This window comes from Mugil cephalus, chromosome 6 (assembly GCF_022458985.1).
Source record: "Mugil cephalus isolate CIBA_MC_2020 chromosome 6, CIBA_Mcephalus_1.1, whole genome shotgun sequence".
NCBI classification, from domain to species: domain Eukaryota; kingdom Metazoa; phylum Chordata; class Actinopteri; order Mugiliformes; family Mugilidae; genus Mugil; species Mugil cephalus.
Window position 1 is genome coordinate 26,489,126 of NC_061775.1, and position 25,740 is coordinate 26,514,865.

Below are 25,740 nucleotides of genomic sequence, written 5' to 3' on the forward strand. Positions count from 1 at the left end.
ACACGCACGCACGCACACCTTCCACTCATCCGTGCAGCTATTCCCTCTGCAAAGCTCGGATGCTTTCTCGTGACAAATTCTGGGTTGTCTGCGCGCAGCGTGGGCGTGCGTAATTTGCTCATTATTAGCTTTCCCCCAAAGTTGTACAAGAAGTACGGAGAGGACAATTAGTGGAAAAACCCCCTCATGAATAGACAACGCTGTTCTAGAAAAGAGGCGCTCGTGTGCGTCAGGGAACAGAGCGGAGAGCTGCTTCTCTCCCGGAATCCGTCTAAAAGCGGCTCCGGTGTGAACTTGTTCCCGTTTCAACGTATGGAAAAGACTCTTAAGTAGCTGTCGGTGTGCTCCCTGGCTGTAATGTGGCAGTTGAAGTAGTTTGGTGTGGCACCCGGGTGAGAATGGGGGTGGAGGGAGGGAGAGGAGGGAGGGGAGGGAGGGAGGGAGGGAGGGAAGGGGGTGGGGGGGGTCCTTGATTGCAACATCAAACACCGGTGTCGTCACTCGTCGGCGCTACGTGCGAGCACTGCCTGTTCCAAAATAAATATTGACGCGGTTGTTGTATTCAAATGAGCTGCCTGACCGGACACGCCAATCGGCCAATCAGAGCCCATCGTATCATTACACCTTCTTTTCAGAAATCATTCATAACGCCGATGCGTCAAGGACCCGGCTATAAATACGGCTGCGCGCAACGAACAGTTAGACATTTTCCCAAAATCAAACGAAAGACGCAACTGAGCAAGGACCGTGGGAATCCGGCGTACACCTCTTGATTGCTTTCTCTCTCTGCCTTGCTCCACATTCTACATTCTATATTTAGTAGCCAGATAACAATGTTGCCCATGGGTGGATTATATTTGAAGCACGTCGTGGTGGCAGCGCTGTGCTCCGCGCTGGTCACTGGGACGCTGGGGTCCCCGGTGGTGGGGCAAGAGCCGTTCCGATGCGCCCCGTGTACTCCGGAGAAGCTGAGCCAGTGTCCAGCGGTGGCGCCCGGATGCGCCGAGGTGCTGCGGGAGCCCGGCTGTGGATGCTGCCTCGCCTGCGCCCTGAAGACTGGGGAGCAGTGCGGGATCTACACGGCGCCGTGCGGCTCCGGACTGAGGTGCACCCCGAGACCCGGCGACCCCAGGCCGCTGCACTCCCTCACCCGCGGACAGGCCGTGTGCACGGAGAGCGCTGAGCCCCGACCCACCCCCGAGCAAGAGGCACAAGGTAGGCCTATATCACCTCCACGTTATACATCTCTGCTTCTCCACATCTTCATCACTGGGAAGAATAAAAACACACTTGACTTTCTGCACTCACACTGAGTCGGCGTGTCCTCATATTCATTCATTTTTTTCCCCTCCTCCAGATCAGGGAGAGCCGGAGGCGGAGATGGAGAACACAGCCATCATCTCGGACCCCGGCTCCAGCCACTACCTCCCCGGTCACAGTAAGCCTTACGACCCGAGGGCTGCAGCCGACGCTCAGGAGAGCATGAAAGCCAAACTCATCGCCATCCGCAAGAAGCTGGTCGAGCAGGTGAGACGCAGATAGCGGGAATATTTAGTGAAATCCTCCGCGCAATATGTTGCTAAAAGTTTTTTGGGGGAGGTTTAAGAGAAGACCGGTGCGCCACAAGGGGGAGCTCATGTGCTGTTTGAAACGGCGAGGAGAACGAGACAGAGATAGAATTGGGGGATGCTTGTTCTTACAAGTTTTATGTGTAGCTCGATGTCTGCCCACGTGCGTGCTGATGATAAAATTATTATTTCTGGCTCTGCTCCTTTAACCCTCCCCCCCTTCTCCGTCTGTCTCCTATCTGTGCAGGTGCAGGGGCCCTGTCACCTGGAGCTGCAGAGGGCCTTGGACAAGATTGCCAAATCCCACCAGAAGTTGGGAGACAAGTTAACCAGATTCTACCTCCCCAACTGTGAAAAGCACGGCCTGTACAAACCCAAGCAGGTTGGTGTCTTTGGGTGTCTTTCTTGTTATTTTGGGATGGTCTGATTCATGACTCCACTCGGTTTGAAAGAATCTCACCAGGTTGTGCGTGAGAGCACACGGCCAAGATTGTGTCAACCGCAGCTTTAAAGTGATTGTGTGTGAGCAGGCGTAGGGATTTGTTAAGGCCTCACCTCGTTGGGTTTTTTTTGTTTGAGTGTGATGACACTCGGCTGTGCGCTGGCATGACCGTGCATGCGTTGTCTCACACGTACAATGAAAATGAAAGCGTTTTATTCACCCCCTCCTCCTCTCTTCTCTCCCTCCCTCCCCTCCTCATGCAGTGCGAGTCGTCTCTGGACGGACAGAGGGGTCGATGCTGGTGTGTGAACTCCTGGAACGGCAAGAAGATTTTAGGTTCGACCGACCTGCCTGCAGACGCCGAGTGCCCTTAAAGAGAGTCGCCTCCGCTGAGTCTCACACAAAAGAAGAAGAAGAAGAAGAAGACGAAGAAGCCACTGTTTTTTTTTTTGTTTTTTGTTTTTTTTTCCTTTTTGATTGCTGTTTATTTATTGATCTCGTCCATGGTGGTGTTGAATTCAGGTACACTGTCAATGTGGGACTGTTGGTCCCAGCCACCCTCCTCCCTCCTCCCTCCTTCCTTCTTCCTCCTCCCTCCTCCCTCCTTCTCCCTTCGTCCTCCTCAAACTACCCGTCCCAAAGAGAAAAAAAAAAGAAATATCTATTTTTGTTTTTTCTGAAAAGCAGATTTTTAATATTGATGCATTTACTTCAACTCTTCAGCCTTATTTATTTCAGTTTGTTTGCATTTTATTTGTAATTATTTCATGAGTATTTATATCATGTTTTTTTGCCTTATTGTTATTATTATATTATTATTATTTTTATGCCTGTATAAAGTGTATATATGTATCTTGGCTCTGAGTAACTCCACTGCTGAGTTGAGCTCGCTCTACCCTTAAGGAGTTGTCTGGAGGTTTGGTTTGAGACAAACCAAGCAAGAACAAAAGCACTGAGTGACCAAATGTCATTTAGAAGTATTTCTAAATGTTGTTTTTAATGATTCAATTTGCTGCCATTGTTATGTCCTCTCTTTTTTTTTTGTCTTTTTTTTCGTTTTTATTTTTGTTGTCGTCTTTATATTTTCTGGTGTGACACGTCGGCTCTCATCAGTCAACGCAAAACTCTCAGTTGGGGAATCCTCAATCAGTCTCAGAAAACACTTCCCATGGTTCCATGGGGCTGCAGATAGCATGACAGGCGGCAACGCCCTGCGCCGCCTCTCAGACGGGTATCTCTACATTTACCTACCTCCGATATTTACGTGTCACTTGTGTCGATGTATCTGTCAAAAAAAAAAAAAAAAGAAAAAGAAAGAAAAAGACTCGCTACTTTACTTTGTATGTCGCTGTTCTCTCTGACCAAGAACACATGACCACAAAGAGCAGGGGCGGCGCCGCGAGGTGTGGCCGCTCCACGCTTTATCCACATGCTGCTGTTGGAGGGAGAATTATTGTTCACGTTGAGTCTATTCCAAAGTGACTAACTGCTCACTCGTGTGTATGTACACTTTTGTAATTGAGATGTAATGTAAGAAGAAAAAAGGTGATATATTTAATAAAAACATTAACCTCAGCTATGCGCTCCCCGGCCTCTCTTTCACCTCAGACCGGTTTATTTTGTGCGTCCAAAAACATGAGAGTCATAACAAGCTCCGTGGAGATTGTGAAAGGCCGATGCACCACATTTTCTATATTCAGTGTGTTTGTGAGCAGTGTTATCACTGAAGTGGAGGTCCTTGTCTAACTTTAGCCGCTTTCGCCTGCGCTGCCTTTTGACCCGCTCTCTTGTTTGCCTTGGTCGGGCACAGGAATTCGCCTCGACCTCCCCGTGCTCACTGCCAGCCTGCCTGGCACCACCAGATTTATTTTTATTCTTTACAAATTAAACTTTTTGCTTTATCCTTATTGACACATTCCAGGACCGGGGAGGAGGGGGGAGGGCGGTGGGTGGTGGGGAGGGTAGGCAGGGGTCTGATTGCATTCAAGGACTTCAACAGCAGCAAATCTGTTCCCTGATTCCCTGCAGAAATTAAAGATGGGACTTATGAGCTGCTGATGACAGGGAGCGAAAACGAAAGGAAGAAAAGAGACGGCTTCTTGAAATGTGTTCACTTTTTATTTAAAAAAAAAAAAGACATTAAATATTCAAATTATACTTTGAATCATTTCCTTTGTCAGAGAAAATAATAGCTGTGTGACTTCTAGTTAAGTATCATGAAACAAAAAACAACAAAAAAAACAACAAACTTTGAAGGATAAACTTGAAATGAAGAACAAAAAAAACAAAAAAAAGAAAAAATACATTTTAATTTTACCCGTGAACAGAGAGTCTCAACGTGACCAGCGAATGAAAAAAGCAGAAGAGTGATCCTGGCCCTGCACTGAACAACAGACTGAGGCGGGATGGATGGGTGTGCATAGAGAGAAGTGACGTATCTGACAGGTGAGAGGTTCACTGGCCTTAAGGAGCGGTGAACTAAGACGACCAGAGACCTGACTGACTGACTGACTGACTGACTGACTGACTGACACAGATTTGCCCGAGGCCGACAGTGGGCCTGCTGCAGGGCGCGGAGCTTCACCAGTGATGCTGTTGAGCAACTGAAGGAAAAGGTTCATTTAAAAAATAAAAGCAAAACATTCATTAGTGATTATAATCCCCACAATACACTGAATCATATAGACTTTGCTGTGCAATCGGTGAGTCACTGAATTGTTCATAAGAAAAAAACCTAGTTTGGATCAGCTTATAATTCTTTCTTAGATAAATATTTTTTTTTTATTTTTAAGTACTGTACATGATGTCTAGTCAGACACAGAGCTGGCCAGGAAATAATAATAATAATAATAATAATAATATATAAAAAGACACACTTACAAATATTAAGGAGGGAATAGCTTAAACATATTTTTATGTATGTTCCTCCCCTTACATCAAGTCTTTGAGTAGATGGGGTATAGCACCAACAGGCTGGTTTCTAAGTTGCTGCTGCGTATTGGAGGAAGTGTATAGCCGATTCCATGCTACCAAGCTACTGGGCAAGCATTCTTTGTCGGCACTCGCTCCACGTTTCAAGTCTTTACACAGGATGCGGGGAGAGCATCGGGCAGGAAGCTCCTCGGGGAGGACCACGCCTCCTTTCCTCAGACCCCCTACCACTTGTGTGAATGCATATTTGGTGCTGCGTCCACCTCGTGGAGATTTGTTGGCATACGATCATACAAGCAATTTTTTTTTCAAAGAAACAACAACAACAACCAAAAAAAAAAAAAAAAAAAAAAAAAGAAAATAGTTGCATTGAATGGAAGATTTTCTGAGGGGTGCTCGCAAAGTTTGCTGTCAGAAGTCCTGGTGTAGCCTCACTTTTTTCTTTTTTTTCCTCCTCTCTAGTTTATTATTGTTTTCTTACAGTATCACACTGCTCCATCTGACATTACCTCGACGGAAAGGTATGCAGACGCGGATAGGTCCAATTGTCTTTAACTGCATGCATTGACGAGTAGCAGCACAGCTAAAGTGCTTTAAGTGCTTGTGCTTGAAGCATAGGGGCAGCTGGCACCTGCGGCAGGGCGGGCCGGTCACACCGGGCTCACCCCGTTCAAACAAGCCTACACCAGGTTGCACCGCTGACAGGAAGAGGACTGAACGTGGGCAGGGTGCTGGAGAACAGTTCGGATTGAGAGGGTCGGAGACACGGGGGTGGTGGGGGGGTCAGGCACGGACGTGAGGACCCAACGAGTTTTGGATGAGAGAGAGGGGGTGGAAACATAAAGGGTTGGAGGACTTCAGCACCGGAGCTGCATGACGGGCGAGGGACAAGAGGGGGAGGGAGGGCGGGGGTGAAGGCAAAATATAAAATATCATGGTGAGACAGAGGACGGGCTAACTCACAAACTGATCCCTAAGACTACAGGGCGGCACGAGAGCCCTTCAAAAAGAATACACCACTGAAAATTCCTCCGGAGAGTTTGCTCCTTTTGCAGCGGATTCATTGCGTTCCGTATCCGAACGTTCATGGAAACTTCGTTAACTCCTCCTGCAGCTTAACCCGCCGCTCCACTGCCCGTATGTGTCCTGTGCTTGGCTAACGAGCTATTTTAACATTTACTTGCATCTTGGCCTCAATCGAGTTCGTGCTTGGTGCTACTTTTACTTTAGCGGCTACTTTTCTGCCTCCAACACAAGGAGATAACATCCCCCTGATTATTTGGCCACTTTTCCAACTCAGGAAACATCTTCCTGTGACTCAACCACCCAAACTATTCAAACTTGTGAAAAAGATTGCAGATTTCTTAGTCAAGTATTTTCCCACTTGTTTTAAAATGCTCCACGTCACATTCTTGCGACCTCACAGCTCTGAAACTCGGCCCGGAAACATTCCTGTTGACATACGGATCAGCAGTGGGCGAAGTGGACGGTGCTGCAGGAGCCGTTTCCAAAGTTTCCATGTTTACAGTTTTTTTTTTTTTTTTGGAGTCAAATCTAACTGCAAGCTGCAAACCTGCAGCATCTCTCCTCTGCAAAAGGTTCTGAATCACAAGGTGCATTTTTTTATTATTTTTTTTTTAGCGAAGTATTCCTTTAATTGAGGACTGAAGAGGGTGAAGAAGGGGAGGGGAGGCATGTTTTGTATTTTTAAGGCACTGTATCTGCACAGTTTGCCTCCTTCTGTTCTTTTGCCCCTTGGAGCAACGAGCGAGAGGCAGCGAGGAAGACCGAAGGCGGCCGATAAAAAGTCAAAGCCCCGCCATCCCATAATCCTTCACTTCAAAATGGACCCTGAGCCAGAGATTTTTTTTTTTTTTTTTTTTTCCTTTTCTTTCTGCATTGTTTATTGGAGCAGGGGCTGGGGGGGCTGGGGATGTCTGACACCTCTAAACTGAGCTGAGGGATGTACAGTATTTACACCAATGAACACTTCTTTTTTTTTTTTTTGTTGGGAACGCGCACTCACAGACATGCAGCTGTGCACACGTGTGTTATGCCGGCGCGCACACGTTAAAACACACACATGGACTCTCGAGGTAACACACAGACACACGATAGAAAGGTTTTTTTTTTGTGTGGGTGGGTGGTGGTGGTGATGGGGGGGGGGTCACAGTCACAAACGAGTCCTCTTTAAAGTGAGTGGAAAAGTCCCTCCTTCCTCTCTTTCTAAAAGAATAGTGCAGATGACAGGATTCTCTCTTTCCTCCACTTCTGTCTCAGCTTTTAGCTTAACCTTTTTTTTTTTTTTTTTTTTTAAAGAAAGGACAGAGGTTCCCTAAGCACAGAATAGATGAGGTGTGATGGACAGGAGGCTGTATTGGCACCCCTTCCTTCCCCCCCTCCCCTCCCCTCCCCTCCTCTCCGACAGAACCTGAAATCAAAGGTCCGGAGTTCCTTCAAATGTTTACAGAAAACTACATGCAAGAGCAAAGAAGGCTCTCCTCCTTTCTCCTTTCTTTCTTTCTTTCTTTCTTTCTTGAGTCCTTACCCCCACCCCCCCACCCCCCACCCCCCTTTATGCTGCCGTCCTCTCTCCTTCCACTCGTCGTCGTCGACCTCCCCATCCTCTCTCATTTGCTCTCCAGGTTGTAGCACTGCGTCTCGCCCCGCTCCCTGCCGTCGTAGCCGGGGAGAGGCTGCCCGTATTTGTCCACGCACCAGCAGTATCCCCGCCTCCTGCCTTTGGATGGACGGCACTGCAAACAAAATCAAATAAAAAATGTGATGAAAGTTCTGCTTCTCATTAAACTTTTTCTTTTTACCAAACGCCTTCTGCCGCTAATGGCTAGCTCCGACCTCCTTCCTTCTTTAGCTCAGCGAGAAAAGAAGGAGAGGCGGTTTCTGAAAACAGATTAAGGTTTCCACGGTGAGGAATTATTACCTTGACACAGCTTTATCAACACTACCTTCCATGTGCATGCGTGTATTATAATAACACTCAATCTCTCCAGCTCGCGCTCTGTTGGCTGTTAGATCTCGGAGGCTTGTCACGAGGCCAAGTCATGCCTCAGCAGAAGTCTAATAAGACAAACATCTCATCGATCATGGAGTGGAATGCCCTGCTGCCTGGAACTGCCTTCCGACTTTTTATGTGCAGAGGCGACCTGAGACAAACACCGCGGACGAAGCAGCTGCTCGCTTTGCATATCAGGATCTGAGGCCGCGTGCGACCAGCCCGCTGCCGAGTTTGTCCGACTTGAGGCGCTTGCGGAGGAGCGCGCTCCGACCGCCGAGGATAAACGATGAAAAAGCAGATTATTCGTGACAGAGAGGCGCGGGGAATGGAGGAGCGCTCTGAGCGAGTGAGAGTGAAGGAGTGTGAAGGTAAACATGGAGTTGCTAAAATATTTGCCAAGGCCAGTCGGAGGGCTGCAGGGAAACCAGCGCTGCTATTCTGGGAAGCTGGCAGACACTCAAAATCATCTGGAGCTGATTATGGGCCCGAGCGTGCACGAGGGCGCCCCGTGCGCATTAACACACATTAGCAAACACGAAGGCGCACGCAAACAAGAGTTGTATGTAAACCCCCTCTCCTCCCACACCTGCTTACACACACACACACACACACACACACACGTACGCAGTAATATCAGATGTCCCACGGGTGGGGAGGGCGGGCTTTGTGGAGTGGCAACTTTATGAGCTCCATTTGGGGGTGCACATGAAACGACACAATCAGAGGAGCCATGGCTAAACTCAGAGGCTCAGAATAATCCTCCCACCTCCGATCGTCTCCCACCAGGGGGGGTGGTGACAGGGAGGTGAGGAGTCCAGCCGGGACAGAGACACGCCTGTCTGTCTGTCTGTCTGGCAGTACAGTCAGTATGTAGGGACAGTATATTTAGTCAGTAAGTGAGAAGACGTTTTAAGTATTTCCTATTAGTTTATTGTCTACATTTGAGCCCATTTTCTGCAGGAGTTTTTGGACCAACTCCATTCCGCATGTCATTCTGTTTTCCCAAGGGGTTCCCATTAAGGGTTGTGTCTTAACCCTTAATCTTAAGCTCATACATCGTCACCCCCTGACACTGGGACGTACAAATACGCACCTAATGGTCACTCCTTTAAAGCTACCTGCCATCGGGACATGGGACCTCTGTGAGCACCCTTTGGCTCCTGTACAAGATAAGACTTCCCTTGATGGGGCTTGTTCTGGTGCACAACATGGATGCTAGAAAGCTTGGAGGCCGGGTCAACAAGTTGTTCCTGAACAGTTATGGCTGTTATGTGTGTGCTGTGGGGAGGTCACGGGAGTGTGTTGTTGGTGTTACGTGGAGTGTAAGGTGGGTGATATGTGTTACGCAGCACCCAGCGTGAATGCCAAGGTTTCCCAGAAGAGCATTCCCTTGTAGGAAGAAGATCATTCACTTCACCTGTCAGCGTGGTGGGTAGGTCGGTCACGTGTCAACACACAAATGTGATCGCCTGCAAATAACCCTGCAGACGTTCCGTCTAAAAAATCAGACTAGAAAAAAACGAATTCTCGCAGTCTGCACAAGACCTAAGGCCTCATTAGGACCCTGCATTAAAGTCGCAAATATGCTTCTATGCATGGTCATGCAAGGACCTGACGCACGTGTGAGACATTTATACCTGCTCCAAGTACCCACCAAAATACTAGTCGGGTTGATTTTTGTTTCTGCTTCCTGCATCACTTTCTACAATGGCGGCTGAAACTTTCGCAGGCATTTTGCCGAACACGAGTCATACAAATGTCTCCTCAGGTACCTTTCCGATTCTTTTTGATCCAAATCAATCAACTCAAAAGTCGCGGAGATGGACAAGCAGCTGGAAATACTAAAGCAGAAAACATGTGACTACTAAGAGGACCAATCACAGCTCTTGCGCTCTCTCGCTCGGTGCAGCGAGTAGTGATTTCTGGGGAGGTGAGGTCCACCCACTGTCGGCAAAAGAGATGGAGCCTCTGCAACACTTTGGCACAGAAGCCTAAATTCTGCCTAAGATCCATAAAATACAGTCGTGAACAAACCCAGGCTGCATCAAGGATGTATTACAGAGATGAGATCTTTGACCACATGTGTGGTCGCCTTTTACTTCATTCTTTTACTAGTGTGAACACACACTGAGTTCTGGTCACATTAAAAACCACCTACTCAACACGGTTGATCTTGTGTCAGCGGCGTTTTGCCTCCTTCAGTTTACACACACATGAAAAAAACGAATGATTGCCTTAATCCGACTTTAACTGGACAATGTTAAGTTGTTGGTTATCGTTTGAAATGCTGGTCTGCTACATGAACGACTCTTGTTTATTATATGACGTAACAGGTCAACCAGAGAGGGGGCCGTATTAACCTGCTGATAAGACACATATCGCCACCTAGTGTGGAGGAGGAGGACATGTTCCCGTCAGTTATTGGATTTTCTCCATTGCATGTAAACTGGGACAAGGACCACATTAAGAAAGTCGAATTTGTAGCATATCTGAAGTAAGTTGTGCATGTAAACGCACTGATTAATTAAAAAAAAAACACACACAACCACTATGAGAAATGATGATCACCTGAAAAGGAAAAGGCTCTGTGCATTCTTTACTAAAAAGCTGCTAGCTAACTAAATACAGAATAAATCTGAAGAGGAGATAACGGAAATGAAAGAAATTAAATTATAGTCGGTCATTAAAAACGTATTGGCATGTGGTTAAATACTGATGTGATCATGTTGCGTGTAGTTCCGAGTCACCTCTGACTTCTAAGGTTTGATGTGAGTTTTGTGTAAGTCAAACTAACTTACGAGAGACTTGTGTGCTCAAGACCCACACACACACACAAAAAACAGCTCTGTTTGTGGTTATGAAACAGCGGTTAGTACAAATCCATTAGTTGTTAAATTATTCTACTGCGCCTAATATTATGTTGGTATTTTTTTTTACATAAAAACCGCAAAACTGAGATTAGATCTGGAGACGCATGTGTCCATTTGAATCAGATTACCTGGGGCGGGTGTATAATGCAAAGTCTGGACATAAGAAATGAAGCAGGGTGTTGGTCCTTAACTACACCGTTTTCAAGTCGGCACGAGTAATTAGAGAAATTAGCCCCAGAGTGTGAGCCAAACAAAGCTTCACACTGTTAAATGTCTATTATGAGCTGAGTTGTGGGTTTCAACATGTGCGCTGGCTGTTATGTCCTGGAAGTCATGAAAGGAATGAGGGACTTGAGCTGTGTACTTTCTACACAGCTCATCTGATGTGGACGCATACGGCCGCAAATTATCTCAAAGTCATCGTTGGGCTTCAACTTTCAAACACCAGGGAACGGCAGCGTCAAAAACCCAAACTCTCCTGGTATTCACAGGCAGACGGACAGACAGACAGGCTCTAGAGTGTGACCAGGTGTCTGTTTCCGGTGTAGTCGACATCCACGTGCAGCCTGAGAGCATGATCAAAGGCAGCTTTATAGAGACAGAGGCCCATTAAAATACCTCCGCAACAACTACTGCAGCAGTCTGGGGGCAAGTACGCAGCTCAACACGCCCCGTTCTCACACACCAACATCATCGAGGGATTCTTTTTGGTAAACTCAGCTCTCCTCATGCTTCCTCCTCCTCCTCCTCCTCCTCCTCCTCCTCATCTGTCCCGCCCCCCTCCGCCTCCCCCTCCCCTCCCCTCCTCCTCCTCCTCCTCCTCCTCCTCCTCGGGGTGCCATCGTCTGCGGACAGTTTCTATTTTAGCCTTGACCCAGCGGACGAGACTGCGGGGAGAGGAGCTTAACATTGTGTTCTCCTGCTCTGGTTAATGATGATGGAGTCCTGCATGTGACCGGAGTGTGTGTGTTTTCCTGTGTGTGTGTGTGTGTGCGAGTGTGTGTGTGTGTGTGTGTGTGTGTGTGTGTGTGCGTGTGGGAGAGTTGAAAAGCCAAAAGGAAAGGCGGAAGGGAGAGGAAGAGCAAAATGTGCATGTGTGCATTCCCCTGTTGCTTGGCTACCTTTGAATTTCCGCTCAGTCTCTCTTTCATCTGTGAACTATTAGCAGTCATCTCAAGTGATCCTTTCTGTACCGCTTCAGTCCGCACACACACGCACACACACACACACACACACACACAGACACACAATGTAGGACAAGGTGAAAGACGGCCACACATCCACTGAGAGCTGGATGCCACTTCAGCGCTTTCTAATCGGGACAGTTGAAGCAAAATTAAATGGAACTCATCACTTATTTCAGCTCGTGTTTGCATGTTTTTTTAGCTTATACAAGCCATAAGGAATTAAAGTATAGATAGTAATTCTACTTCGTCTCCTCCTTCCCCGAACTGCCAACCGAGCAAGACCGAAGTTTCTGTATCCATAAACGCACCGTGTCTTTCCGTTACTTGGTTTTCCCACCTGTGTGGTTATCTAGTCCTCCCTCGGGAGTTTCACTTGTTCCTCGTAGATCATTGTTTCTGTCCTTTGCCAGTTCGAATCACGGTTTCCTCCGTGTGTCTTTGTGGAGTTTACATTGGAGTTTCTTGTGATGGCCAAAGTTTTGAATTGTACCTGCATTGTCACCGCTTGCGTGACATTTAGCGGCACAGGGAAGAAAAAACCCAAATACGAGGCACTAAGGGGAGCAGAAACAACTCAACTCAAAAACCAGAACTCAAGGCGCCGCTGCAAGATCAAAAACCAAAGACAAACCACAAGGAAAAAATATAAAGAGGCAAAGAGGATATACAACAGAAGGTTTGATGGGGTGACAGAACAGACGAGGTGACAGAGAACAAAGGGAAAAGGCAGCGCTATATATATACACACACACATATATATATATACACATGGGCAGAGGAGCTAACGAGACACTAACCAACAATCAAAGAGGGAAACTTCACCAACTTTACAAAATAAAACAGGAAACACAAGGAAAATACTCACCACACCATGACATCTCGTACCACACCTAAGGTATCAACCTGGACCTCGTTTTTTAGAAGAATACCCCTTTAATGAGCTCACTGATCCCACTGTCCTTATCCGCAGAGTCTAAACCGCGGGTCAGCCCAGACCTCGTGCCCTGTATTCTGACTGGCCCTGCTCGGTCCACAAGGCCGTCGCTAAAAAAAAACTCCCGACACATTTCATCCACCCTGCACATTCATAATGCTACCTTTATGAGGTGTGTGTGTCGTGCATATGAATGCGTGCTCTTGTGATGCTGGTCTTTACAGCTAATAGCAGCGCTGCTGGGCTTCACGGACATTAAAAAGAGCCTGCTCCGACCACAGGACAAACACAAGCTCATAAAACGCAATGTGTTTCTGTGTGTAGGGGCGCATGCACATGTATTTGTGCATCCGTGTGTGTTTGCAAGTGCATTGAGAGTAGCTGCAGGATATTGCCTTTTCTTAAAAAAGAAATAGTTTAATGAGAGTCTCAGGGAATTCAGCTCCAGAATAATTTGTTTGTTTTAGAAGAATGGAGCCACACAAACTTTAAAATAGAGCAGGAGTAGATGGACCAGGTGAGCCGAAAGAGTTTGGAAAGAGAGATTATGATCAAAATGATTATTAGTTGGCGTTAAGGGGGCGGAGGCATCAAAGAACCAACCGGCAACAAAGGCCAGCGCCTCACGTCGCCCCCGTCTGGACCAAAAAGTCGCCCCTGAACACACCACAAAGACCATAGCCAACAGCAAACTGGCACATGCTCTCTACGCTTGCATCAAAACAAACAACTGCGTCCACCAGTAGGTGGCAGTGTGCTGTATTCGTCGTTCAAAAGGAGCAAATATTCATTAGCATAGGAGCGAAAACGTCTCCTGAATCGAGCCGATCAGTTTTTTCTACCATTTGCAATTTATTCTGTAACGTTACATAGGAGACCTTTAGTAAAAGTTGCAGACATAGTACAACACTGAGACTCTAAACAGCTGATTGCCGTCATGTGCTGAAATTTTCATAATGCATTAAGACAAATGGAAAAAAAAAAACTGTCATTATTTATAGGCTTTATGCCGCTATGTGACTGCTCAGGCTCGCTAGGGATCAAATTGGGCTGTTATGTGGCCCCTGAGCTAAAACGACTTTGACACCGCAGTTCTAGACGATCATGTTTTTAAAATATTTGTGTGCGGGACACTCCACCAACACTGTGGTAGCGGCCGGGCCCGACCGTTGAGTCCGCTGAGTCATGGCCTTCAGAGCCCAAACATTGGTGGCGGTGGTGAAACAGCTCCAGACAAGAATGCAAACTTTTATTTTTTTTTTTTTCAGATCTTTTGCAGAGCTCCTAGTGTTCTAAGTCTGGTGTTTGACGACACTGATGAATGAAAATGAGCTCGGAAGTTCGACGGATGCAGCGGGTTCTGCTGCTAAGAGTGTGCCAACCTTTAGTCAACACGGCCATAACCCTACCACCAACTCAGCCCATGTTTCACGCTCCCCCCCACCGGTATCTGATACAGACACGGTTCACCAAGAGCTTCATCCCCTCAGTCATATCTTCTCTGAACAACCTCAGCAGGAAGTAGAGGTTTCCCACCATCACATCTCTCGTGCAACTGTTTGTGATATGTGGGCTATTGTGACTCGTGCTACATGTTATATGAGTTGAAACGTTTTTATGTGCTTAACCCCCTTTTTGTTGCAGCTTTTTCTGCTTCATTTAGACCTGTTGTCCTCATAAGTGGACGCTTGTGTCTGAAATCACTGGACGAAACTAGACAAGGTACAAAACCTCGTAAAGATTTTCGGTTGAAACTTGTTTATTTACGCTCTTTAACTTTTCTCGTTTGACATGATGCGCAAATTTAACAAATTCTATCAATAACGAGCTTCAACGTCGCTAATTAGCAAGCACTCATTTGAGGACGCTGGGACTTAATTGTTTGCAATCCTGTTTTTGCTCAGACATGTTCAGGTATTGAAATAGTTTCATACATTTATTGCACATTGGGGATTTTATTGTATTACATAATGAAATAATTCCTGTGTCCACATATGAGGACTTTTTTTTCTTCCAAAAACTACTTCCCATTCAATGATGATCAGTTCAGATATGAGTTTTTACACTTCTTAGTATTTCTACTAATCCTAAATATCTTGGAGAAATTAAAACAATCTTTGGGTCTCAGGAGGTTAAATGTTTTATGTTCGTATGTTTGCCATGTGTGCAAAGTGTAAAGCAAATTTCCCCCAAGGACGATAAAATGTGAATCTGATTCCTGTTTCTACAGTAGCTGAGAATGGATAAACCAAAACCATTTTAACACCTGTGTTAAATGCTGTATTCTAAGTGAGGATTATTCGCTTCCCTTCTAGATCTCACAAAATGCTACAAACTTTAATTTTAAGTCTTTACTCGCTACTAATTTGAAATTTGCATCACGAAACGATGATTTTGCAGGAAAAAAGTGTTTCTATTCCCAAGCAAAAGTATTAAAAACAGTGCATCAATAATAAAACGTATTGCTTTGCTCTACATATTATGCAAGAACCGCTACCCAAAAAAAAAAAGAAAAGGAAAGAGAGATGGATTAGAAATCCAGGGAGGGAAGAGAACCAGCGAGAGAGACAGAGTGAAAATAGCTGTCTGGGTCCCCAAAGGTTGGCCAGTTATTATAAAGCCATTGTGGTCAGTGTGTACGTTTCCACAGATCCTTCTGAGTCACGCTCAATAAGTCAGCCCTTATGGGCCTGGCACTGTCAGGAACCGGCGAGGGAGGAGGCAGAAGGGTACGCAGGCACCTGGCTCACATCCTTAACCCACGGCCTCCTCCTCCTCCTCCTCCTCCTCCTCCTCCACCTCCTCCTCCTCCACCACCTCTTCCTCTCAACACACACACTGAAGAGTACACAGAAGGACGCAGACACTGCCGTCCCATTCACAAACCTCCGCGGGGTGATTCCTAGCCAAACAAGGAAGGAAAAGCCAGGTGGGCGGAAGGGCAGGATGGACAGAATGATGGAGCGGGCAGCCAGAACAAAAGGCGGGAGGATGACTGTAGGCACGGCACAATGGGGGTAATGATGGGTGGGTGAAAGGATGAATAAGGGAGAGAGTGAGACTTTGAGGGGTGTAATGAGCGGGTCGGTGTGTGGGGAATGCATGGCCTGAACTGGGATACTGAGCCAATCCATATAACTGCTGCTAAAAATAGGTTTCTCTGTACTGTAGCTGAGGTAGGTAGGGCGACTCTGCTCAACTCCTCCGACAGGCCTCATATTACCAGCAACATACACACAAAACCACACACACATGCTTAAAACGTTTTCCTGTTGGCAGTCGAAGACACGAGTGATATTTTATCTTTCTCGTACGAAGCCTCGGGTCTGAAAAATGGCTTTTGAAAGTTCATATACTTTCATGTGTCTCCAGAACCAGTGCGTTGTTCTGCAACTTTTAACTTCCTTCTCAAAGACGAAGACGTTCCTGTCCTTTCGTTTTCAGCATCTCGACATCCTTTCATTCCGTCCTTCCCTTCGTAACGAATACCTAACCGCTGAGTGTGGCCATTGTGAAACTCTACAGACACTTAGGAGGCATCACATGTGCTATCGTTTTGAGTCTCCATCCACTTCCTCCGAGTCTGTCCGTCCAGCTAACGGCCAAATAGTTGTTGTTTCTCCAAAATGCGGCTCAATAAATCCTCGCGCAGTGAATTGCAAATCTGGAAAGTGTCCAGAGAGATCAGCAGGGAAGCAAAATTTCATTTTTATTTGGCCGTTAAAACTGCTGAAATCCTGCGCAACTGACACAAATCTAATCTGAGCACAGCTGCTTTACCAAGAAACCCCTTTTTAGGAACTCTTAAGGACCTTGTCCTGCTTTCCAGCAGGAAAAAAAAAATACCTCTTCCCAGTTTGAGTCCTCGCGTGGACGCATGAATTTTCTTGTAGCCCTGGTTCTCTCAGTGGAGGCGTCTGCTAGAATCGGTGCTGGGACTCGTTTAAACAACAGACTACAGTTCACAAAACGCAACTCAAACTTAACATCTGGAAGCTGAAAACATTTATTTTATCTGAGTCTCTCTAACTTTCAGCCTTTCGCGTAAAGTATAAGGAAGATGGGAAAAAAAAACCTGTTACATGCAGAGTTTACACCTTTACAAATAAGTCTCTTTTGTCAGAAAGCTATGCACACATGCGCTAAATAACTCCCATTCTACGTTTCCACTTCTGCACATCTTTGTGTTTGAAAATGTTACTTAATCCGCCATTAGCCTAATCCTCACATTTCTTTAAATGCAGTGAAAAGGAAACAAGAATGCACAAAAGGAATTTACTGTTCCTATTTTAGTTCCTGTTGATCCGTTGGTTCTTGGAACCAGGAAGGCGTTAGTTTCCCATTTAATTCAGGGTTTATGTGAAAGGTGAAACCAGCCACCTTTCAGCGTTATTCGATATTAAAAGGTTTTGGCTGGTTCATCACTTTAGGATGCTGAGACAGCTTGCATATCATAGTTTTCCTCTGCTCCGTCCTCTACCCCCCCCCCACCCCCCCCACCAAACCCCTCACCCATCCTTCCGTCTATCCAGCCACCCCCACCGCCTCCCCCCCCCACCGCTCCCTTCTTTTCAGAGTATTGTCACCCTAGACGGTTCACACGGTCTCCTCTTCGCTGTGTTTCCGGTCATAAATCTCTGCAACACACCGTGAAGGCACATCCCCTCGGATGGATTTAACACAACACCCTGCACACTAACCCGCCCCTCCACCCCCCCCACCACTCCCCCCTCGCACACACACACCCCTCCACTGGCCCTCTAAGAAGAGGAGCGACAAGAGCTGGCACGCTGCCGCTACACACACATTTATGCACACTCAGACCAGAACTGACACTTTTCCCGGTAGATGTTTGTTGATGAAATCCAGGAAAAGAACAAGGAAGTGTCTGACTTTTAATAAAAGCAACAATGAAACCTCACTTGACAGGTCGTGGGGAGAGATTGAAGAAGGAGACGAGAGGATGATTTTACGATGTGTGTTATGGCTTAAGGTCGGATTCTGACTCACGGCGCTTGTTGAGGGGTTTTTTTTTTTTTGGTGACTCATGCTTTTCTGAGAAGGGGCTCAAGCTCTGTGGAATCACTCTGATAAGAAACTCAGGAAATGGGATGGAGGGATTTATTTCACATGCCATGAGTTTCGGCAATGATGCGGCACAAGCCCTCCCCCTCCATCCGCCACCGTCCCGCGTACGTCACGCCCCTCCTTCCCCTCAGGTCGGCACATGTCACCCACCGAACCGCCCCGACCCCCTCGTCTTCCAAACGAGCAGGCTTTGGGTGGCCCCGGCCTGCTGCACCACGGACAAGAAAAACTAAACCAGTGACAGCCTGTTTGTTTTTTTTACCTCACCAACAGCACCCCACACCTACACACCCTCACCAAAACTACCGCCGTCAAACAAGCGCCATACATACACTCCCCTGCCGCCACATCTACCGTGCCACACACACTCCCAGACCACATTCTTACATCCCTACCCCCCACACTCTCCCACACCGCACACCCACAAACACACCTGACCGACTTCATTTCCTGTGAGGCATGAGTCAGACGGCTGCAGTGCATTTACAGGGGTAATACATGGTTATTAGCCATTCTGATAATATAGTGTTGATGTGGCTGTCAAGGCAACCTGAGCTGCAGAAAAAAAAAGGGGATTGTGCATGTGTGGGTGGCTGGGATGAGTCTTTGAGGATTCTTTGGAAGTGTTCAGGCATGCGGTGGGTCTATTTGCAAGTCCGCAGGTGTGTGTGGGTGTGTGTGTGTGTGTGTGTGTGTGTGTGTGTCAGGCGTAAAAAGACGGAGAGGAGATGAAACAGCAGGGAGAGCCATTCACCTGTTTTTTCTTGTAGAAGCCCTTTCTGTCACAGTTGGGTATGCGGAAGCCTCTCGGGTTGAGCACGCTGCTGATTTTAAGACTGTTCAGGATGCTCTCCATCTCCCGCCGACACGGTCCCTGGCAACGCAGCAAACACACACCCCAACAACCCCCCGGTGTTACACTCATCCTTAAAACCGATCACAAACAACATCTGACACAATGATGCAACGCCGTAATTTTTCATGATGAACACCAGACTATAAAATGTAATTGTCCCATTAATCGCCAAACAAACGAGCTCTAACGTTATCTGCTAGCAGGTTACAGGTATCATAACATAAGAGTTAGTGTTCGTTACAGAGAAATTAGGGGTTAGGGTTAGATGAGCATTCCTTGTTGGAGACGTGCAGAAATTAACCTGACTAAGCTTGATGAGGTAGAAAGCCCAAAATTAGATGTGAACTTTGTAATCAAAGCTAATGGTGTTTAAACAATGCTACCTTAAAAGGTACCTTGTGCAGCTTGTGGCCACTAATTGCACTGTTTAGCAATGTTTAGCAGAGAGATTTAGGATACTGTTTGTATCCTGTTATTCTTTTTTTTTTTTTTTTTCCTGCACGTGCATGAGGCTACCCATGCATACCACCTACCACAGGCTGAAAGGGACGCACATTCTTTGCTAGCTGCGTAAAGGCCACTCAGACTAAAGCTCCAACCAATTATCCCGTGTTCTCGCTCTTCACAATGAGTCCTAATCAGTGGTGTTTTCCTCAGAGAAATGAGGCTTAAGGCCGATGAGGACAATCCGATTTACTCCTAAACTTACAAACTGACCTGCAACACATCATCATCCAATCTACGCTAGTTAAGGTTAGGGGGCCATTACGCTCACAACGTACCCACAAACCCTACCCACCAACCTACCTACCTGGACTTACTTCAGCCACCCAGTTTGAGATTTCAGTCCTTTAGCTAGCTGTGTGTAATTCCTCCTAAGTCTTGCTAAGAGCTAGCCAGACTGCTAACTAGCTAGAGAGAAAATGGGCAATTCTTTAGTTTAGTAATTCCCAGGTGTTTTCCAGGTGTGCAAATTGTATTATTCAAGTTTATTTTTGATATAGAAAGAGTTAGAGCACCCTAACTACTACAGCGAGCTAGCTTGGCTAACTAGCAAGAAAGAAAGAAAGAAAACAAATTTCAGCCTCTAAAATGGAGCATGCAACATTTTTGTTTTCAGACTCTTTTCCGTTTTACATTTGAATTTGGTTAAATGTAAATGGTGTTTTTTTTGTAGCATGCATGACTAACAAGCACACTAAGGCGCTAACTAGCTAAAAAAAAAAAAAAAAAAGTAATTTTTGTTAATTTTTTGTTTTTAATTAGCCTTTAATTAGGATGTGAGGCTTTTTGGAATATGTTGCCACATTCAAATGGTTTTGCGTTTATCGTGCTCACGAGTGAAACACATGAACAGCGCCCCCTAATGGTGTTCACAAACTCACAACTGGACATTTTCGCAGAGGTCCAAGTTGGAAACTGAAGTGTGTGATAAAATGTTATATCATTTCATCATTTCATTACACCTTTGCATCTCCTACATTACGTTAAACATTAAACTTGTTAAACTTGTGGCTTCAAAATAGTTTCCTAGAAGCGGTGCTCTCACTTTAAGACTTTCATTTAATGATGCCACTCGAACACCAAACATTATGTGTACATGAATTTCCATGTCATAACAACTAGTTCTTGAGTTTCATTTGAAGCCAACATCTGCCATAAAAACTATTTGAATATGAATGTTAGTGTAACATTAACTCTACGTTGCTTCTTGAATAACATAAATGATGTGTCCATGGTATGAGGCATCAGGTTGCAGGTAATTTTCAACGTAAGCCGGTGATATGAACCAACAAACTGACACCCAACACTTGTGGCTATTTTCGATTGTGATGCACTGAACTGGCCTCAACTTTTGTTTAACTTTGCTTCACTAGTTCATTTTTAAACCGATGACAACTCAATAACATAGGGCCGGGCAGTTCATACCAAGTACCGTTATTTTTTTACGTTATGATATGAATTTTTAATATACTGGTGTATTTGATTACACAGTGTTCAGATCTGACGATAGCTCTTGTAAACACACGTGGTGTCACTTCGAGACGCGGTGAAGACGGAAAGGTCTGAAAAATTAAGCGTCAGAACGAGAAGACTCGCTCGGCTGTGCCAGTTGTTTTTTTTTTTTTTAGGGTGACCAGATGTCCCAGATTTCTGGGGACAGCCCCTGTTTTGGATGACCTGTCCCCCGGCTAAAGCTGCCCCCTCCCCAATTTTATCATTTTATGAATGAGAAAAAAAAAGTTGCACGCAGACTACAGTTATTACGGTAGCCGCGCTGCTATTGACATTCCAGACATAGCAGTTTAAATATGAATAAATAAATATGTCAAAATAAATGAAACCATAATTGTTTCTTGATTTCATCTTGATAAAGACATTTCATCTGTTTTTAATCTCCGAGCTGTAAATGCACCCAGATTTAACACGGGACCATGCAAACTTGTTTTACTACTAGTGTGGGATTATTCTACAACATTTACTCATCGTCACAGTAAAATAGTCCATCCTTAGTCAATCTACTGCATTAACTCCTCTCCCAACCAGTAGAAAATGCTGTGAACACATGATTACTCAGAATTTTTAAAACATACCATGATACATATTTTTGGTCACACTGTCGAGCCAAATGAAGATATTATAACTTGAGTTCAGGAACGAGACTACGCCCCATGTTATTCTATTTCCCGCGCTTACCTACAAAGGTGTGTCCTAAACCTCCCCATCCCTCTCTTTTCTTTTCTTTTCTCTTCTTTTGTTTTGTTTTCTTTTCTTCCTCTTCTACCTTTCATTACAGGAACCTGGGAGACAAGGAGCCAAAGAAGCTTCCTGAGATGTGCCCCCACCCTGACTCTCAATCTACCGTCATCCATGTGCACATTCATCCGTTTCCCCCACGTCTCGGCTATGAATAAACTTCTTTGCAGCAATTAGGGTGTGGTCTTTTTGTTACTGAAAGAGGGCTCGAGAAATCTGCCGGCTATGTATCTGTACCCGTTTTTTTCCCTTGCAGTGTGAACACATCCGCATTAGACTCCACCACCGTCATCAGCGTTTTCTCTCCCACGCATCAACAGCAAGACAAAAAAACTCTCATTGTCTCTGCGTATATGTGACTTACATACTCAGTCTCCCTCTTGTTCTCCAGGGAGAAGTTGTGCATGTCCATGTTGGCTCCTCCTGACACCGATTCCACCTTGTAGCTCTGCGTCTTCTTGTTCTGATCCTTCTCGATCAGCTTGTTGTGCAGCGGAGGCCTGGTGTCCATCGGCCCTCGACTGTGTCCACCCTTCACCGTCACCACGCCGGGCAGCGCCGTCATCGGCTGGGTCACGTTGGAGCAGTCCTCTACCTGATTTCCAGCATTTTCTGCGTGAGCAAAGGTAAGCCGTGAACATCGAAACGCCACTGTATTTCACAGGAGCTGTCGGAAATGTCTTAAAGATTTTCCAGTGCATTTTTCCAGTTTTAGGAATTAGAATAAAGGTTTCACCAATATGAAACTATATTTCAAATGTTGTCGTAGCGTCGAGTCAGACCTGGGAATAAAACAAAACCTTGCTTTCTATTAATGAATAAAATAAAGGTTTCCCAAATCCCACTGTGGAAAATATCTCACAATAATTCCTCTTCTCAACCATATGCGGTGCAAAAAAATGGAGATTACGCTGCAAAATATGATCACTTATTTCCCCCCAACTTCATCCCTAACCTCAGAATCAAAAGCCAACTTCAGCACCCCAGTGTTGTTTTAGTTTGCAGTTCTTGTAAATTACTATAATACAAAATGATGAATGACTGCTCGCCTGTCACTTAATCCAGCGGAGAATTCTTGACTGTTTGAAACTGACAAAACAGAGTTGGCTCTTTGGCTTGTGGGCTGTTTGGAGCCAGAAATGCAGCCAAGTAATAAACAGAAACATGATGATTTCATATCCACAAATTTCCACAGTTATGCAGACCGAGAGATAGAGCCACAAAGAGGAACTGGGTGTAAACAAGACATTTTAGGGACACTGTGAAGAACATGTCATGTATATTGTCACGTGTGTGACGCAGGGCGGAGGTCAGGGCAGGTAAAGCGGAAGATGGAAGGATTCAAATCGTTAAAGAGGACTGAGAAGAAGAGAGGAGGGGCTTCAAATACTCCTCCCTGATATGGGAGAAGACCAAACTACCCACTGTGTGCCACCCGGGCGACCTCCACCGCCACCAGGCCACAGTGGAAGGATCCAGCTGAGCCTGGAGATGGCGTTCCGGAGAGAGGCAGCACACATGGAGCGACTCACACACCCGAACACAGTTTTAAACTGTTAACTCGAAGCAGATTTTGAGTTCGAGAGCTGCGGTGAGGGCGGTGGATGGGCATGGAGGGGTGTAGCTCGTGTGGGCAGGCAGGCTGGCAGCCCACCCCTTTTACTCCGTGACCACCTGATCAATTAGTGACGTGGCGGCGGGGCTCCACAGTCTCCCAGGCTCACCAGAACTTAGAATAACAACACGGATGTCAACAACAGCATCGGCTGCAAGGAGACAAAGGCAGAAGTGGGCACTTCAGCCCGAGACGACCTCCTGGTTTTCCTCTCAACACTTTAACAAGGGCCGTAAATCTCCACAAAAGATATTTAACCCTGTTCTAGATTCTTGCAAGCCTTGATTTTTATTGGCTATATAAACTTTTACATAACCTCTCTAGGAACTCTGGGGAGTTTCAGATAAACACATTACGCAATTTGTTTGCATGATGGCACTGGAGTAAACAGCACAAACTGTGGTAAGGAGAGCTTGTTAATCTCTGGGAGGAGAGACTGCTCTGGACAGGGGGATTGATGTAAACTACTGGCCTGCACTGACACACTCTGACCAACAGGGGCGCTTGGGATCATTTCCAACCCCCCATCTCCACTGGTGGAGAAACTATCAATAATGAAGTTGAATGACACCTGTCCCTGGTTGTTTTCAGGTTAAGATTGGAATAATGCCAGTTGCTGCAAACTGAAAAACAAAACAGGGAGGAGAAGAGGGAAAGTGAAGAAAGATGTGTGCGTAAGTTTAAAAAAAAAGTAGTTGTCAATAGTCTGCAAGTGTGTGACCGTTGAGGGTTTGCAGCCACACATTACCAAATAACCAGGAAGACGAAAACACACACTGGAGGCCTGACGTCAGCGGTGCCTAAAACACACAACTGTGTGTATTCACATGGAGGTGGCATGTGTGCCGTTTGAGGAGTGTGAGAAGCATGCACCCATTCACACGAAAACCCCCCATGCACAAGATGGCTCTCAATATATATATAAATTTTAACAAATGTGCAGTTAGGAAACATGCAGTTGGTTCTCATTGATCATGGGCTGCTGGGAGTGTGAGTGTGTGTTGCCTGCCAAGATGTGTTGGCTCAGAGTCCGTACCAGAGAATCAGCAGCAGCACTTACAGTATTTTCATGCTGTGTACAAAAATCCAGATTTACTTGAAGAGGGGGAAAAAATGACATTACAGAAGACAAGGACATGATCTCAGCCTCAGCTACACACTGCACATACCAGTATAGATGTGGCATTCCTTAAATATTGGTTTGGTTTAGTCAAGCACTGCCTGAGTGTGTGTTTGTGCTGATGATACAAATCAAACAAATCCTCAAATATTTAAAATAAATAAATCTTTATTTTGCATTTTTACGCACGGTGCTCTGAAGCTGCGCGCAAAGAGAAGAAAAAAAAAACAGAAGTGTCAGTCTGGTTAGGAAGCAGCGATTAATTGCTGCGTGAAGATGACTTATCCACTCAAACTTTCAGGAGCCCGGGATTTGTTTAACCGCAGGGAGCAAATTGCTGCGCAATGTCAAACCTCCCCTCCAGAACCCCGCCGCTCAGGTTGGTCATTTACGTTGTGTTGTGTTGCAGAACGAGCCAGAGTACAATTTTTGCGCGTGTTTATGTGTTCCTAAGCAGATTAGTCTGCGCATCTTCGTCTCTACCACTATCAATACTGCGCACTTAATCTGTATTTCCATCGAGAGGGACCTCCCCAGATCCATAAAGAGCAGAACTTGAGGGAACGGGCGCCTGTCAAGTCCACCACACACACACACACACACACACGCACAAACACCGATGCAATATGCCAAACGTAAAAGTCCGGAGAAAAAGCACCACTTCCTACCTTGTTTTGTTGTAGGTACAAGAATGCTGTTGAGTTTTTTGGATGCGGCGCTGGAGCACACACCCCGTCCCTCCAGCAGAGCTTGCAGGGGTCGGCTCTCCCCCGGCTGGTGCTGGCAGGTCAAGCCGGATCCGCAGCGCGCCGTGTACACTCCACACGCTTGTCCCTCGCCGAGGGCGCACGTAATGCAGCAGCCGCAGCCGGGCTCCCTCACCCGCTCCGCGCAGTCCTTCGGCAGCGGCTTGCACTGTAGGAGCGCGCCGGCGTCGCACGGCTCGCATCGGACCACCGGCCCCACCGTGCCGGCCAGCCGGGCGAATGCAGCCAGCGCGGCGGCGAAACATAGCACGCAGAGACCGGGCATTCTGCCGATTAAGCTGGTCACAAAGGGACAGTATGTGAGTTGTCACGCAGGCTTACGGGGACTCTCTGTGACACAGCGAGCCGGCTAGCCTTCTCCATCTGTATTTTCTTTTACGCGAACTTCTCGTTTTATACAGGCGGAAAAAAGAGCCAACAAGTCACACCCTCCTCCGTATGAATAATGTAAACGGAGAGCCCCGATATGAGGGACTGCTGCATCCAGGCTGAGGAGAGAGCCGCTCACACATTCAACTCTTTTAAACCTTTAACGTGTTTTTCGCTGTTCGTCTGCAGCTCTTTAGTGCGCACAGGGAAGAACAACTTC

General features: G+C 46.3%; 2 protein-coding genes across 2 annotated transcripts; one reads left to right on the forward strand and one right to left on the reverse strand.

Moving 5' to 3' along the window:
• The first annotated feature begins 679 nt into the window (after positions 1 to 679).
• igfbp1a (insulin-like growth factor binding protein 1a) lies at positions 680 to 3,585 on the forward strand. Its single transcript, XM_047586931.1, has 4 exons — positions 680 to 1,215; positions 1,358 to 1,527; positions 1,816 to 1,950; positions 2,274 to 3,585. Exons 1-4 carry the CDS (start codon positions 834 to 836, stop codon positions 2,382 to 2,384), a joined length of 798 nt encoding a protein of 265 aa, XP_047442887.1. The 5' UTR covers positions 680 to 833; the 3' UTR covers positions 2,385 to 3,585.
• On the reverse strand, positions 3,044 to 25,740 carry igfbp3 (insulin-like growth factor binding protein 3). The gene is made up of 4 exons (XM_047586930.1): positions 25,053 to 25,740; positions 22,014 to 22,261; positions 18,791 to 18,910; positions 3,044 to 7,697 (listed from the first exon to the last, which is right to left on the reverse strand). Exons 1-4 carry the CDS (start codon positions 25,414 to 25,416, stop codon positions 7,572 to 7,574), a joined length of 858 nt encoding a protein of 285 aa, XP_047442886.1. The 5' UTR covers positions 25,417 to 25,740; the 3' UTR covers positions 3,044 to 7,571.